This window comes from Pholcus phalangioides, unplaced genomic scaffold (assembly GCF_987345545.1).
Source record: "Pholcus phalangioides strain wild (caught in Gottingen) unplaced genomic scaffold, Ppha-v1.0 ptg000011l_1, whole genome shotgun sequence".
NCBI lineage: Eukaryota > Metazoa > Arthropoda > Arachnida > Araneae > Pholcidae > Pholcus > Pholcus phalangioides.
The window spans coordinates 18,103,575-18,122,287 of record NW_028301604.1 but is presented as its reverse complement, the minus strand read 5'-3'; the positions used below and the strand labels follow the sequence as shown (position 1 = coordinate 18,122,287).

Genomic DNA, 18,713 nt, shown 5'->3' with positions numbered 1-18,713 from the left:
AAGCATAAAATCATGTACATTGTGTGCTGCAGTTTTTTTCAGTGGACCTCCGTGGATCCACGGGGTTATTTTCATTCATTATTATTGCATGAAGGACACATTTAGTGTAGTGAAATTGTAATTTATAACTTCAATTTCCTGTGATATGCAAATCATAAAAACAACACATTTTGGACTTCATGGGGAGGCAGCGTGGAAATTGAAATTCTCTACAGGGAGTGCGAGGTGCCTCCCTGTGAAAAACACTATACAGTCCAAATACATACACTTTCAAAATAAACAAACATAAACGTTAAACGTAGGCTAAGTTCTTAAAAAATTATTTTAACATATTTTACTGTTCAATTTGATCACAGGATCATTTCCGTCGCACCACGGTGATTTTCTGCACGCAAGGGCTATATAATTAGACCGGGACCTACAATTTATTTCCGATTCCGCGAACGTCAGCTTTTTTTTAATACTCACCGAGAGGTTGGTGTGCTAACCCCTTGATGCGAGACTCCTTGCGGTAGCAATTTTTTCTGTGGTCATGTCGCCGTTTTCTTGTGTCCTTGCGTTAGGAAAGTTTCTGACAAGGATACTGTTCAATGATAAATTATTATACAAATGTGAAAAGGTAACATCCATAAACTTATTAGTGTTTTTAAACTAGGACAGATAGTTGAGAGACTACTGTATTTTTTAATAGGTTTTTGTGAGGAATAGAAGAATATTGTTCAGGTGCTCTATATCAGACACTGAAATTACGTGTAGTATGAAGCCTGTATTGGGCTGGCTCGCTAAAGCGCGTGTCTTCGTGAACTGATAGACAACCGATTCGTATTATATGCCTTTAATGTGTATCGGGCGCGTTCAGATGTATTAATGCTTCTATAGACAACCAGCGATACATCATGCCGGAACGTTTCGTTGATTACTCACATGAAAGACATCGGAAGCTAGTTTCAAGCTCTCCAACATGCAGGATATAAACTGACTCCCCACAATTCGAGTACGTCATTACTATTCGCCACCCATAGCTACTATCTACTGAGCCGAAGATAGTTTAATCGATGTGTGATAAGTTTATCCCTTATCTCGTATCAGTATTATACTCCTCTAACTTATGTTGAATTCTATAGTAGAGCAGAGAGAGTATTCGATAGAGGAATACCTCTCTATGAATTGATACAATGTGGGAAGAGGTTTGGTATAAGAGATGTATAAAATGAATAATTCAAGTCAAATACGTAAGTTCAATAACTCACCATTTCAATGTCCTCTTAGTTCTATCATCTGCCTTTCAGCATTCAAATGCATGAACGCCATTGCTCTTCAACAATCGACGAATTTCGTCAACTTGGGTGTCAAAACTTTATCATTATTCAATTGGAACGGTTGAATCTAAATAGGCATGTTTGTCCACACATGTGTTTCATAGATAGTTGTTTCATGCAATATATGGAAAGAATCAAAGATCATTTTTTGCGATGTGTTACAATGTGATATAGACATTTTCGTACATAAGATAATATTTCTGATTGGATTTTATAAAAGATTCAGTATCATGTAATAAAACGTTACTGTTTGAAAGATATTACTTGATCGGGACTACAGTTGTGTTTGAAGGCTTCTGACATACCTTCAAAGTAAAAAAATTATCAAACACGTAAAAACTGGCTGGAGGTGAAAAAAACTCCAAACCGCTCATTGTTAAACACACGTCGGAAACTATTATCTACAGTTTAGGCAGTCATGTAGCAATCTGATGAAAAGAGGGAAAAAAATACCTTACACACACACACAAGACTAAAGGTTTCACTTTTGACGATTTTCCACAACAGCCAATCCCCAATTTCATTTAAATATTAGCTTTCAGGTATACTTCGCGACTTACGGTCGTATTCACCAACAGAGTTTAAATGCAATCGCAAGTTAAAGGATTAGAGATTGACACAGATTGGTAAAAATCACGCATTTATATAACCAATCCGTTTCGATTTTCAATCCTTTCATCTGCGATTGCAGTTTGAACTGTGTTGGTGAATACGGCCACTAATGCTTTAACCTGCGATTGTAGTTATACTCTGTCGGTGAATATGGCCGTTAAAAGATGAAGATGCGATTAGTAACGTAAAAATTCATAGATCAAACCAACAAAGTTTCGTGGGTTATACAGATTTTTTAGAAATGTGTATGGCAATAAAAATTTGTTATGATTGTTTCAGTGAGTCTTCTGTCATAAGTTATCTGCACAGCAAATACAGGGAGTCCCATAAATTCGTAAATAATTTAAAAATCCATAAAAATTAAAGGAATTGGTTAATACGGTTTATGAAAAAGTTATTCTCACGAGAAAGGGGAATTTCTTTTGGCACAGAAAAAAAATTAGTTCTAATTTTGGTCGATAGAGGAACAAAAAAACAAGTTCAGCAGAAGTGATTAGACCTGTGAGCCTCTCTTCAATCTCTTCTGTGCCCAAAACGTTCGTAAAGCTTCAGGATGGTGATTCGTGACTTGGTAGAACAACACTTCACCAATAAAGCTTCATCCACCTATCACATGAAAACCTTATGTAAGCGCCAGTAACAGGAAAATTCAGAAATGAGCTGTTAATCGTTCATCCTGCATTTTATAGGACTCTGATTTGCATATATTCAGTGATTTGCATACATGCAGTACCCTCTTTCAACAAAAAATTGAATTAAATGTTTTTTTATACTAAAAAAATCTTCCTTCGAGAGAATAACTTTTTCCCGCAAACATTTAGATTTACCGATTTCAACTTTTATGAATTTTTAAACTATTTACGAATTTATGGGGCACCCTGTACTTTAAAAACTCTTATTTTTTCAGTCCCGATCATCCAGCATCTAAACACATTGAGATACGAACCCATTTCTTTATATGAGTAAATGAAGATTTGAAAATAGTATTCCTTGTGTCAGCCATACAATGTACAATAGGGTCAATAAATATTATTTTAAAAACATCTGTACACACACACATTAGATATATTGTACATGCGTAACAGACGTTATTCATTGCACATGTAGTACAAACAAGAACTCTTCGAAATTTGCAATAAAACATTCAGCAACTCATACAATTCATTTTCGCGTGATTTGTCTTTATGTTGTGAAAGCATTAGTGAGGATTGTCAAAACAAAGTTTTCTATTATGGAAACTCTCTCTGTGACAAATTACCTTCGAGTCGTGTTTAAATTTTTAAGGGTAAAAAGCTAGTTATTTTGTTCAGGTAGCAGGTGTGAGTGTTTCTACATACCAATGATGATTGCATGACCAAAGTATTTTCCCTTGTTTCTCCCAGTGGAATCACGTACTCTTATGAATTATTTATTTCATGCACGTTGATTGAAGTGTTTCTTTTGTAATGTTCGTGAAAATTGTTCAAAAAATGAAGTAAATGTGAGAATAGAAAGTGCAGTCTGCTGAAAATGAAAATTTCAGATTTCATATCTTAACTTTTCCGCAAGTTTTATTCAACATTAACACCCAACATACATTTCAAGTCTCATAAACAATTCCAGTGTAGCATCATGGTTATGGGTATCCTTGTTAGCCTTCAACAAAAATTGAGTATCGGAATGAGATTTCGCATGCAGAGCTGGTGTTCGATCTCAGACATCATACAGCTCTATTCCGCTTAAAATGGCGGTGATCTGCGGTTTCTCAACTGTAATGAAGTATTATTCCAATAGCTAGTTTTGTGGTCTGTCTCTGCCAGTCTCTGGCAAACTCCACACGTTATTTGAAAACTTTTTCTAGTTGCAACTATGCATGTAGGATCGATGGTTCACCAGTAAATTGTGGTGCCAGCTGTTAGCTATTCACCCTGTTATATATATATATATATATATATATGGGAATTTTTATTTTGTCATTATTGTTATTTTATTTTTCTGTTATTCATGCTTTTTATAAGTTTTCCCGTGTAAATGTAAGATATCTATTTAAAAAGTAAGACATATCCAGGTATTAATTTATTTTTCAGTGTGCTGCCTTTACGTTAGTTATTAATCGATCAAAAATACGTCAAACTGTTCGATGTGAAATATCAAATTAAAGCAAGGCTATGCAAATTTTCAAAAAATTCAAAAAAATGCGTTGAAAACAGAGTTTTAACGATAGCTTCCATCTTTTTCCCTGAAACCCCCCCCCCCCCCACAAACGTTCAGAGATTTCCGTATCCATTATTTAAATTGCATATCACGTTCTCGAAGCAGCACATTTCTATCATAAAAATTTGATATTATCAAAGTAATTATTTTAAGAACAAAGTGGCTAAAGCGCCATGTCGTGTTAATAAATAAACTGCGTTATATATATACAAATTTAACTATGAATTAGAAACGATGTGAATAAACGTATTGCATAATTACTGGGATAACTTATTCCTATCCATTTTGTTATCACAGAGTGCGTGATGTGATATCTGAAACTTCTTTCGTGATCCTAAAGCTGATTAACGAAAATAGTTACCAAGAAACACTGCGTTTCATTTTCGTTTTCATTCAAGATTTGCATCCTTATATGTAATAAATTCAAAGTGAGCTTACAGTATATTTATTCAATTATTTGCGTGGAATCCTCATTAAATATGCCTATGTGGCTGCTTGCGCATAATAAATCCACGTGTTTTCGTGAAATAATTGCAAGTATATTTGGAGTATTAGAATTAAAAATATTTAGAATAAATGAATTTTTCGAAGATTATAAACTAATTTAAAATTATATCCTTGTGGCTTTTTGCGTAATTCAAATTAAATACATAAGATTCGGGCTTTCGAACCATGGAAACAATTCTAGATTAACATAAATATGCTTTGAAATGTCTTAATAATTTAAAAACGTCTACGTGATTGCTATTGATCTCCAAAAATAGACAGTGAAGGGGAAGAATTATGACGTAGACAAAAAGTTTTTTTTTAATTTGGTACGGAGCTTGTTTTTGACATAGATGCATATATATTATAAGCGTTCAGAATGTAAACTTCAGGAAGTTTGTTTCGATCCATCAAAACATCAATCTATTATATAGTATAAACAAAATTGGTTCATAAAATCAGTTTTTATAAGAAGTAATTTTCTATACTGCTTGACAAATGCTAAGGAACAGTGTATTTTTCGTTATACCTAACGATAGACATCCTTCAAAAAAATGAAGCTAGTACATTTTTAATAGACATCCTGAAGTATCTTTATTATGCAAAATGAAAAATATATCATCATATGGCAAAAAAGATAAGCAAAAGAAAATAAAAGAAGCTCTACAGCAATTTTGTACAGTTACGAAAAGTGGAAATAAGGGCTGATAGGAATTCTTCAGTATAAAGTGTGACTTCCCCGAACACTGATGCATATTTGGCATCTGCTGTGCATACTGTCCACTAAATTGTTGAGGAGATCTTGAGGGATTTTGTCCCATTTGTCCTTGAAGGTGGTTTTGAGTTTCTGTATAGTTCGAGGAGAGTTGTTTCTTTGAGAAATGAAATTTAGGTCCGGCGAATATGCAGGCCATGACATGCGCTTAATATCTTGCTAGTGCGTCTTCCACTTCATCTGTCCTATGCGGACGGGCATTGTAATCCACGAACCGAAAGTCTGGAGCAACTGTACCGAGGAAAAGACGGACATGACCCAGGAGAATTTCGGAGCAATTCCGCTGTGGTTTTACAATGCCTCCATCAAAGATATGAAGCGGAGTTCTGCCACCATTGTGCATGATACCCGCCCACGCCATTACTTCCCGGCCATAGCGATCAATCTCTTGGGCATTTTGCTGATGGTAACGAGTTCCCTGCTCTCTCCACAGTAGCTGGTGTCCAGAATCACAGTTGATGCTGAAGCGCGATTAGTCAGAGAACATGACTCTAGACCACTGTTGCTGATCCAAATGAATACGCTCATTACACCAACGTAATCTTTGTCGACTATGATGTGCTCGTAGCGGAATACATTTCACAGGCTTCTGTGCATACAAGCCAACATTATTCAATCACCTCGAAATTGTTCTAGCACATTCGCGAGCTCCAGTAGCATTAGCAAGGTCTGCGGCTATCTGGCCAGAAGTAGCAATTCTGTTTCTTTTCGCCATCAGGCAGACATATTTATCCTCTAGAGGTGTGGTGATCGTCCCACGACATCCAGCACTTGGCAGACATATTGTTCAAAGACATAACCTCCTCAAACTATACGGGAACCCAAAATTGTCTTGAAGGTCGAATGGAAAAAACAATCTCTCAGGGATTCAAAACCGGGGGAAGATATAGATGAGACATTTTCCCTAGTGAGCTTGAGGCGGCCACCGATAGACAACGCCTTCATTTCCAACCCATCTCATTAATGACAGTGATTCGTTCTTTTCGTAACTGTTTAAAGTCGCTGTAGAGCACCTTTTTTTTTGCTTATCTTTCTTTTGCCATGTGGCGATATCTCTGTTTCATTTTGCTTAATAAAGATACCTCAGGATGTCTAGTAAAAATGTGCCAAGTTTCATTTCTTTGAAGGATATTTATCGTTAGGTATGACGCAAAACAACACTGTTTCTGAGCATTTGTCAAGCCGTGTATTAAAACACGTCGAATTTTCATTATTTGTAGCTGCAGATGCAGTTAATAATAATTGTGAATTATATATATAAATTATATATATGCATGGTGAATTATATATATGCAGTTGTAATGATAAATTGTAATACGCAGTTGTAATGGTGAATTATAATATGGAGTTATATATAATGGTATCAAGATTTTCGGTAAATTAAAATCTAAAACTCTTAATTTCCTCAATTGTTAGAACTCATTTTAATTACTTTTTTATGTTCAAATTTCAACAAAACATTTCCTGACATTCCACAGCTATAAATAATTTTGATATTCGAAACCAAGGATAAATAATAATAATAAAAATCGAAAGCAAAAAAATTTAGTTCCTCAACCTTTCGGTCATTGAGTTTGGAAAACTCTCTTTAGGGGCCGTTCGAGTATTACGTCAGCAAATTTTTAACCATTTTTGACCCCCCCCCCCCTTGTCAGCAAAATTTTGTCATTAGCTCTGCCCCTCTGAATCCTAACGCATATTGGGATCAGAGACGTACATGAAGGGTATGAGAGGCAAGGGGAAGGGGGCTCGTGCTCCTCCCCCCCCCCCCGACGATCAAAAATTTATTTTTGAAATGCAAAAAATGTTTTTTAAATTAAAATTTCTTAAGAAAATACCTTTATATGTTATTATAATCAATTTCTGTTAATTTCAATGCTATTTGAAGGCTATGAACCCAAACTTTATCTTTAATAAATTCATTGCGACCCCCCCCCCCTCTAAGCCATACATGATAAATCGCATAAAGGCCCTTGCCCGTGGACAAAATATGGCCCTGGGGGTTATCTGATGCGGCCTGTCCTCCTCAAACCTAATTTTGTAAAAATGAACTAAGCGGCACATTTACAGATAGTTTAAGTGACTCGTGGTACAATTGCAGAGCATTTAAGCGGCCCGTGGCACATTTGCAGATCACTTAAATGACCCGGGACACAGTTCCAGAACACTTAAGCGATCCGTGGCACATTTAGAGATCCCTTGAGTGACATGTGGCAAGAGCACCTAAGTGGCCTCCAGTGCGGTTCTACATTACTCAAATTACCCGCGGCACATTCTCAGATTATCTAAGTGCGTGTGATCTGCGGCATATAATTACGGATCATTTGAGTGATGCGTGACGCAGTTCCAGAGCAATTGAACGGTCCGGACACATTTCCAGATCACTTGGATGCGCGAAAAATTTAGAGATCACTACAGTGGCTCTGTATGGCACTTATCAATAAGGGGGAATGTTACTTTAAGTGCCCACAAACTATTGAAAGGTTTTTCTCGTTTTTGGCGCACCGAGTAAGATGGAATTAGGAATATTTCATATTTTAATAAAGGGTGGTTGATGACGTAAGCATCATCCAAACCCCCCTCCCCCTTGTCATCAAAAGTCAGCAAAGCGGAAACCCCCCCCCCTTCATCGACGATGACGTAATACTTGAATGACCCCTTAACTCAAAACTTCTCTCTCAAGTCATTTTTCATTTTTCAATGTTTAAAATTATGTTTGTGTTCATTTTATTTATTTCAGCACTACGTTCAAGCTCAGCGAACAAGAGGAATGGAACCTGAAACTCAATGATAAAGAAAAGAGCTACACTTTTTTCGTACCGAACCGCAAAGCTTGGGAGGATCTCAGCCGAGAAATGCCATCTGAGCACAAGCAACTACATTTAGGCCAATTCAGTTACCACGTTCACAAGGTAAGTACGATAATTATGTTATAGTAGAATTGAAAGATATAGGAATAAGAATTTTGAAATAAGTAGGGCAAAGTGACTATTATTAAGTTGAGCCCTCATGTGCCGCTAAAATATCGCAAATTGTGATACATATTCTGCATATATACTGTCGTCTACTATTTCAAATCAAAATTAATACTGCTGTGCCGATATGGTTGGATACGTCATTCGCTCTCGTTAATGCGTGTTAACAAAATCCATTTGTGTCACGGGATTCAGAAACTGAAGAAAATCAACGCAGCCATTACGTTAGTTGCTCCAAAAAATAATAAAAAATGCAAGACTGGTAAATCAACGGTATGAGCTCAATGACATGGAATTCTGACTTTTCGTTAGGGAAGCATGCTCACTTCACGGCAGCTGAGGTTTATTGATTGAGACAGTCTTTTAAATTCATGAGAGACCTCTTTAACTTATGGGTGTTCCTTGTTTCTAGACAACATATTTTCCTAAAAAAAATCATTTATAAAATGATGCTAATCAATGTTTGAGTTTTGCATGTCAAGACATTGTCGGTTGGATATATTCTGTATCGCAGCATAAGCACGATAGGTGGATTGTGTTTTAGAAATTAGAAAAAAGTGATGTTCGCGTAATTGAGAATTTCCAGTAACTTTTATTCAGAAGTGAAAACACTTTAGACCTCTTCAGTATATTTAATTTTATTCCGAAATGCCAGTTACGTAAATAACGAAGGTTTTAAACATCTTACTGATGCGAAGATGAATTCAGGAAAGAGAGAAAATTAAACTGCCCTTTATATATATATATATACGGGAAATCGAACCCACATCCTTTTACTTGTTGGGTGAGTGCCCTAGTCCACTAGACTACAAAGGCAAAAAGCACCAATCTTTCCTTCGAGTGTATGTGCACTGAACGGGATCATACATGGACGGTCGGACCTAACACTCCGGCCAGAGCTCACAATACTAATATTGCCAGTAGATGGCGACTTATCCAAGGATGACGTCACTCTCCGCTATCCATACGAAGGTTTTCAACAGTTGAACGATGCGAAGATGAATTCAGGAGTGAGAAACAATTTAACTGCTCTTGCGTGGAATCGGCTAGGGCACTCACCCAGAAAGTGAGAAGACGTGGGTTCAATTTCCCGCAAGGTTAGTTGTATTTTCCCTCTTTCCTGAATTTATCTTCGCATCAGCCAGCAGTTCAAAACCTTCGTATGGATAGCGGATAGTGACATCATCCATGGAAATACGTCAATAACAACATAGTATACGAATTATAACATATATGTAAGGTGTTTCTGTATATTTAAGCGTGACAGTCACCAAACCGGGGCTATAAGCCGTTGATTATACTAAAGAAATTGCGGAATATATCAGTGTTAGCTAATACACATCTAAATGCTTGATCAAAATTCAGTTTTACTTCCGAATTTCGTTAATGGGTGAAAATACTCCTCAATTAATCATCCTAAATTTTTTTTAGGTATTTTTTCAATAGAATTATTTCCCACTAACAAAAAAATAATACCCCCCCCCCTCTTGTCACAAAAATATCCCTTATAATTTGGAAGAGGAGTGAAATTATTCTTCAAAATTATTTTTTCGGATAACACTGGTATATATATTAATCATACTGAAATTTTTAAACGCAATTGTATTACTTGGTACTTTTACCCGATGATTTCAATGAAAGAGCCGTTTTCAATCTACCCATTTTGGTGAATAATTTTCCGTTCTTCTCTTAGCTGCAAATTATCTTATTCGTGCAATATAAAACAGTTAATCGAATAAAAAGTTGTACTTTATCCAGAGTTTTACTAAAAATAAATTGTTCATTTCGATAGATTCTGGATCGCCACCTTGTAGTTGGTTCTCAGCTGACAAAAGAAGATTTGCAACGTGAAGATAAAATCCAAATGGTTCATGGCATGTTCAAAATATCTCCAGGATATCAAAATGGTACGCTTGAATAAAAATAGCTCATTAAAAGGTCAAGAAATATAAAAATTAAAATATTTTTTTTATTCATAGCTGTGATTAATCTATACTGCAGGTAAACTTATTGTTGAATGGGAAGGTTTGCAAGCTAACATCGTGAGGCCAGACGTTCAGGCTACGAATGGCATCATTCATGTAATCGATAGAGTTATGATGAAACGCCGCGATCTCACCAAAGGAGGCTCCAGTACACTTACAACTTCCACATCACTTCTATTGATGACAGTCCTGTTTCTCACATTTTCTGAAGAATTTCTCAACAAAAAATTGTAAATCAATTGCTATAATTGATTGTTACTGTTTTCGTTTGTTTTTCATCTGGTCGAGCCCCCACCTTCGTCGTTTCTTGATTGGAATGGCGCTTGTTGCTTTCGAATATATAATTATAATTTAACGTCACTCTCTCATTGGCTCTGCTACTTAACAAGCAGATTCTGTTCTATCTAATAATAAAAACATTTTGTATGTTTCTCAACTGTGCTTGCGTGTGAATCGGAAAAAAAAATATATAAGAAATTCAGAGCGGTTTGAATTGGAATTTTAATTTTGCTTTCATTAATATATTCCGATTTCAAAATTTCTCTTGAGCAGATGCTGGATTCCATATTCCAATCGGGAAAATTTAGATGTAATAGAGAAATTGGAAAAGGAGCTTTCTGTAACATATACCACCATTTGCTTCATTGATAAAATTTGCCTGACATGAATATCTGTCTAATAAAATCATCAATATTTAATTGTTCCGCATGACTTACAGACGCTCCAAATCAAATTAGATTTATCTCATGATTCTTATGAGCGTGCTGAATATATGCGTATATACACTAATTGACTCCCGGGTTTTTTCAGTCTCCAGCCTGTATTAACCTGCTCAAATCGTAATAAATTATGCGAATTCTTAATGTAATCGTAATTCACGCGTCAGATTGAAAAATTCTTCGCAACTGCATTTAACAAAGATTTTCATCGATATGTATGAAAAACAAATATTCTTAATTTTTTTTTGTTTTTTGTGGGAACGCAGTATTTTATTTCACTTCAGTTAAGTTTAAAATAAAAATTTACAAAAATATCCAATGATTAATTTTTATTATGCGCGAAAGTTATATCCCGAGACAAAAGTTGATTATTAAAAATTGTAAAAACAATTTCGCTAATTTCGATTCTGATTAGAAAATTATGTCTATTTAAAAAATGGTTTGCTTCACATTTTCTGTAAACCATCAAAAACATTTAGTTTCCGATTTTCTGAATATATATTTGTTTATATATATATATATATATACACTCTTGAGTGATTCAAATACTTCATTTCTATACTAAAAAATTATAAAAGTGAAATTTTCTTTCATTCATGTCAAAGTAATTCATATGCGGTTATCTTGGGGGTTTTAGCACTGCCTGTTTACTCGTTCATATCTGCATTTGATCACTGAAATAAGTAGATTAAATTCGCTTTATATGCGATTTTAATCTACGAATGCAAGCGCAGTTATTAAAAAAAATTTTTTCTTCCGTTTAATGTGTTTTTTTTAAGAATGTAGTCATTTTGTGGGCTTGTAGCAAAAGCGTTTCATGGTGTAATAACTCTGAGCATGATACATTTATTTTATTTTTTCCATGCTGCTTTAACTGTAACCCATCTTTATGTAAATTCTTGTAGAATATTAACAATCTCTCGTAAGCTTTTCTTTAAGTCTCGGATTTTTTCGAAATGTTTTCATATCCTTTAAATTCAAAAAACAAAATAACTCGAAATAACAGGAAAAAAAGATGATTTCTGTTTCATTTTCGGGAATAATCCGATCTACGTGTTACTTATTTTATTATGTTCATTATAGCGTTTTATCGATGGATATATAGTGTTAAAATGTTGGTTAATAGATAGTTGGTTGCTGTAATATATGAAATATGTATAAAAATTTAAACTATGTGTAAAGAAGTGAGTTCCGTTCATTTTTTCATATTTTTTATTTCTGTGTGAAAGTGTGAGTGTGTCATACCCCTCCCCCAAAAAAATGAATTTTCAATTCAAAAAAGATTTTGCCTCTTTTCAAAATTATCAAACGTATGCTAGTGTGCGTGTGAATGTTGATAAGCGTGCATGTACCGCGTGACTCTATAAAAAATTTGAAATTTGCAGAGTCATGTCCTATATCATCTGAAAGCAGGCTGATAATCACTTCTTTCGACACTGTGTGTTTGTATTGTGCTCAGCCACGCTGACATTCATACTGTGGCTTGTTAGATCTGCAACTTAATGCTAAATCTGAAAAACGAGTATGCACTCTATCCTTCTGCTTCTGGAATCAGAACCATACATTTGTTTCTCTCTCGGAGTGGTTTCTTTGCCCCGGTTGCATTCAAATATGTCACCGATTGATGAACGGCAAAAGAAGTTTTTGTATTTTGAAACACTGCTCGGATGATCAGTACCTGAAATTTTAGTTTCGTCACAATCTTTGAGTAAAAACTTCAGAATTACTAAGATTAGTGAGGGGATAGTGGAGTTAAATAATCAGGGATAGGCAGTAAAGAGCTTTGTGCTAAAAACGTATTTAATGTTCGAAATTCAATTTCACATAATTTCCGGTATAACGTGAATTCAAATTGCGCTAAGTACGCTTGATATCATAGACACTCGAGGATAGTATATTTTTGATCGTGAGAGGGATCATTTTGAAACATACATATGCCAATAGTGCAACCTCAATTGGCTTCACGCCGGTGCAGAGCAGTGCTTTATTATCACCAATAGTACAATCTTCACTTTCTTAGTGAAAATATCCGGATGTTTACTTCTTCATGTATCCAAAACCATTATTAAAATAGTACCTCTTTAGAAGACAAAAGTTTAGCGGAACATACTTTCAAGTATAATAAAATGGTATCGATTTTTCACGTGAATGTCTTGACAATAAAATAGCAGTATTCAATATTTAGCCAGATCCCTTTCAAGTAAATCTAACATTTAATTAGTGACACCGTCCTGCAAGAAAATAAATTCGAGAAAACATATTATGTATAGTGATGATGAATGAATCATGCACCGTTATAGTTTATGAACGTATCTAAAAAGTTAATAAAATTGACAGAGTGTTTGTGGTGGTTTCTCTCTATCATAATTACATTATTCTAAGTGAACGTTTTGGTATATTAAAAAAATCCAGTTTATTGAGCAGTGTTTCCTAACTAAAAATCCTCCGTAAAACTTTATATATTTCAAGTCCGAGAATTTAACTGTGTAATTGGGAGCTTATGTTAGAACTGAAACTCGGCGGTTGGAAATACGTAAAAGTAAAAGCTCGTATATCTTTATGTACACCGATTCAAGAGATAAAAGAAGCAGGCTATGTGAATCAAGTTCTCGAATTCAAATAATTTATATCCCATGTGATGAAGAGAATTCTGTATTTGATAGCGCTTGGAGGGCAAACATATTGTTTCTTTCTTGTTTTTTGTGCTCTGAGCTTATATGTGTATGTATTTGAGAAAAAAATCTATGATTGAAAAACTGAACTTTATTTAAACTTTTTGCCATATATATATGTTTCACGTTTTTTGAATAATTATGTACAAATGGATAAAACAATTTAACTGTTTGGATTTGTCAAGTAGTGGATGATTTTAGCTTGTGTTCTACTTGTTATGCAAGAGTTGTCAATTATACTTCGTCAGACTTATATAAGGAGGAAAAGAATTTGTTACCTGATATTATTGATACTACGACGAAATGGATGCCTTCTTGTAAAAGCATAATTGTTTTTCTTTTTTAGGATTTAGGTACAGTATGGTGTTTTACATGTGTAATGTTTGCCGATGCATGGCGTGTCACTGTTGAAAGTGGATAATTTTTCCTCGTTTTGTTACTTTTTCTTCGTATCAAATTGCTATAAGCAGAACAAGACTTTTTCAGTGTTCTGATTCACGTTTAGAAATCCGTGATATGTTGTTTTGTTGAGTGTAGTGAATTCCAAAATTTTATCAGATTACAATCGCTCTCCAGTATTGTAATTATGTTAAAAAAAAACGTAATATTGAAACGTCTGATTAGAGTGTTTTGACTTTCGCACCACTACGAAATTGTATCTGAAAAGAAATAAATTGATTCTTGTGAGATTGATTGAAAACTTATTTGTTTTTTTTCTTTTTGAACTGTTAATATTCGAGGTACAGCCTTAAGTCCATGCACATTACTTTTATCTTTTGAACCGTGGTTATAGAAGACCGTTGTTCTACGAGAAAAAGTATCCAAAGAATGTGTCAGTTTCAGATACCTCATTTATTTAACTAGGTATATGTACCGAGATACAAAATTTTATTTCTTATACGGTGTCCCGTATCTTTTAACTCCCAATAATAAAGTTTTTGCCCTGTTTCCACGGAGCCCGGAAAAAAAATCCATGCATCTAAGTGAATTATTTGCCAAGATATTTCTCATTGAAAAGCAAGAGGTCATCTCGAATTTAGAAAACTTCAATAAACTGCAATTTAAGAAAGATTTTTTTCTCCAGTTTATCCTTTAATATATGCTACTATTTCTCTCATTTTTTTAGTGATTTCTGAATTCAAATATCTCGTCCAATATTGCACTTGGAAACATGGATTGTTTTTTGTTGGGCTCAGTAGAGACAGAACAGCAACTTTTTAATTGCAAGTTAAAATGAAGTACAGATGTTTGGATATACCGAGCGAAAATAATTAGATAGATTCCTCTGTGGGGAATCGAACCGCCAACCTCGAACTTTCCGGGTGCGTGCTCCTCTACCATTAAGCTACAGAGAGGACAGACATTTTCTTTCAGAGGAACACATGTTCCTTTTTGGGTTGCGAGAGAACGCACCGGGAAAGCGCGAGGTTGGTGGTATCGCGTGGTATCCAGTCATCTGTACTTCGTATAATTAGCTGGGAGGTTCATCGTTTCGTTCTAGGTCGCGATCTGGAAGCTAATTTCGTTACGAGCTGCTGCTGAGTTAGGAGGCCTGTCTATTGCGCAGTCCCGTTCAGCCCAAAAAGGAACATAGTATTCCTCGGAAAGAAAATGGCTGTCCTCTGTAGCTTAATGGTAAGTGTGAGGTTGGTGATTCGATTCCCCACAGAGGAATGTGACTTTTCTGTCCATTTATTTTCGCTTGGTATCCAGTCATCTGTACTGCGTATAATTAGCGGAGGGGTTCGTTATTTCGTTGGAAGTTGAAAGAGAAGAGGACCATATAAAAAATTATATTTGTGTCTCAGTTCATATATACCTAGATCAGTAAATGACAACTAAAATTGACATATTATTTTTGTGGATACTTTTTCTTATTGAAAGATTCCCTAGAACCAACGATTCAAAAGATAAACGGTGTATAGAGACTTCAAATTCGCACCCTGTAAAATCAGTTGATTATATTATATTAATAAGAAGTAGCTGTCTTACTATCGCATAACTTTGAAAGAAAGACTTCGCTTTTGATTACAAAACAGATTAATATGATATTCAGTGTTCAAACATTCATATAATTTATTAGAACATTTACATTCCACCGTAACGTTTATAGAATATTCTTAGATAAAAGATACAGAAAAGATCAATACATTTCATATAATCAGAAACTGGAATGAAACCATTTATCACATGATGAAACATTTATTTGCGTACCTACTACCATGAAATCATTTATCGTAGATGCTGTCATAGTCAGGGGCCGATCTAGAGCTCGTTGTTGTGAGGGGTGATTTTAAAAATTGCTAAAAATTAATATCAGTATGGGTACCGTCCCGTATTTTCTGTGATAGTAACATTTTTCTGTTTTTTCCTCCCTCCCGACTTTATTGAAAAATGGCCCGGTTTTACCCGGTTTTTAGTCGAAGTTTTCTTGAATATGTTGTATAATATTTTGTTGCAATATTATTATATAGAAATTCCGAAAACTTCATGAATTATCGAATTTCACTTGGGGGGGGGGGGTGATCCTCCCATCCGCCCTTGATCATAGTACTAATTAAAAAACATTCACACTCTCATGAAGAAACAGTTACAATTTTATAAACATTATTCAACCCATTATCGAAGCCATTTGTGACTGAATGGTTTATGCATGAGTCTAGTAGTTGTAATTTTATAAGATTATAAATATTTTCCCTCTCTCCTACGAAACTAATAATTAATTATATTTTTTCACGTTTTACGCTTACTATTATTTATTCGTTTTTTATAAAAAAAATCAAATTTTCTTGGAAATTTTCAAAACTCTCTCATTTCAGAGATCAGTTACGAATAAATGGTGCATTGAATAACAGTTCAGGAAAATTAGTTTAAAAAATTCCATTTTTTTTTCTATCAACATATTTCAAGTATAGCAATTGATTTTTAACAATTGCACTCTAAAAAAAGATATACATTCATCGCATGTGCATATTCCATCGTAAAACTTATTTTTATTAGTGTCATATCGAAAAACTGTGGTCAGAACGCCCTCGTAGACGCAATTGAAAGTAGAATCCATGTGGCATTGCTGATTAAAGGCGACCATTTCAGTCGATGCTTGTTTCTCATGATGATTTTTCGCCGATCTAATGACATTTTCAATAGCTTATATAACTTTGTCTTTGTCGTCCTCAATCCTGGCTTCACCTGTAGGAGGCACTAGACAGCAGTTAAAAAATTCTCACAAAAGAAGTGCTCACAAAGACCTCAAAATTAGCTCAAGATGTCGTAAAGAATTGGAAAGGAATTATTCATACTCATCTGTCAAGATAAACTAATTTTAGAATTTTAGGTAGTTCAAGAGTTGAAAAATATACGAAAAATTCAAAGTTTTCTTCAGGAATCAGGAGGTTAAAAAGAGCCTATATACAGGGTGCATAGCTAACATCTCGCACCGCAAATCACAGGCGGACCGTTGATCCTAAAGTCATACAATTAAAAGAAGTATCCAAATAATGTGTAAACCTCAGATACGCATTAATTATGCAAGGGGTTGTATAGTTATTAAAATAAAACAAATTAGGTTTTCATACGTATACGCTCTATGCTCCAAAACCCAATTACAAAGTTGCCGCCCTGTCTATCCTGTGGCCAACAAAAAAATTCCACATTTCAGCATTCGCTGAAATATTTGAATTCAAAACTCTGAAAAAAGTCGATAAAAACAGCATAAGTGAGGTAAAAAGAGCTTTTCCCTTAGTTTATGCTGTCCCCCCCCCCCAACCTTTTCTCCAATTTTTGAATTCAAATGTATCAGCGAATTTCATTTAAAAACGTGGAACATTTTTTTGTTAGCCTCAAGAGTGGCAGGGCAACAACAGTCTAAATGGGTTTTTAGGATAGGTTGTCTGTATAAAAAGTGAATTTTGTTTCATGTTAATAACTATACAACCCCTTAGAATATGAATGATGTATGTGTGGTCTATACATGTTATTTGGGTACTTTTTCTAATTAATTGACTGATCAATTAATTGATAATTATAATTATTCAGTAGACTTTCATTAAAAACTGGCTTTTCCACTGTTAGGAGTAAATTAATTTATTTATTCCGAGCTTTATGAACTTCAAATCAATTAATCAATTATATAATGATAATTATCACCTGACGTCAGGAAGTGAAAAGTTCATGAGGGTTAAATAATGCATAAGTTAATTATTAATTTATTGTGTAATTATTACATACTTATATTTATTGATTTTGAAGCGTCAGGAACTAATAAGTTGATGATGGTTAATCGATTCATTAAGAACGGGCTTCGATTTGGAAAAGTTCGAAATAAAAACGTTTACATGCATCTTTCGAGCTTTTATCAACTCGTCTTGGTAAAACACAGTTTTACCGGTTTCTCCGGGCTCTTACCGAGACATATATATCTTCACGTCATTGATACATTAAAAGTAATACTGTACATTCAAAGAAAGCAGTAGAAAAAATGAATTCTTCTCTCGGGGTAAAAGTAGTGAATACGGGACAAGCTTGTTCTTTTTTTATTGTCGTGAGACTAATTTAAAAATAATCCATTTTTATCATCAGTGAAATGAAATTTCTATAGCAGATGCCTCTCTTTTTCCAATCAATCTATAGCCCACGGACCAAATGCGGCCCTTGGGTTCATCTGGTGTGGGCTGCTGCTTCAAACCTAATTTTGATGCGAATCTGAACCAAGCGCCACATTTCCACATCACTGTGACCCGCGGTGCAGTACCCTTGACTGGCTCGTGGCATATTCCCAGATCATTTATGTGGCTCAGGACACAAACAATTACAAACCAATCATGTTGCCCATGGTACATTTTCAGATCACTCAAGTGGCTCGCGGTACAGTTATAGATCATTTAAGTGACCCGCAGCTTAAGTGACAACGCGGCACAGCTACACAATATTTAAGTGACCCATGCCATATATTTGCAAATCATTTAAGTGACTCGTGGC

The 18,713-nt window shown here is 34.8% G+C and overlaps 1 protein-coding gene across 2 annotated transcripts in view; it reads left to right on the top strand.

Moving 5' to 3' along the window:
• LOC149080168 (fasciclin-1-like) overlaps positions 1-14,425 on the top strand; it is a 163,832-nt gene extending 149,407 nt beyond the window's left edge. For both annotated transcript variants that reach the window (XM_089239204.1, XM_089239203.1), the window contains exons 11-13: positions 8,126-8,297; positions 10,153-10,267; positions 10,362-14,425. In XM_089239204.1, the coding sequence (XP_089095330.1) occupies positions 8,126-8,297; positions 10,153-10,267; positions 10,362-10,579 (505 nt within the window). In that variant the 3' untranslated portion in view covers positions 10,580-14,425. The remainder of the gene's footprint in view (positions 1-8,125; positions 8,298-10,152; positions 10,268-10,361) is intronic.
• Positions 14,426-18,713: the final 4,288 nt, after the last annotated feature.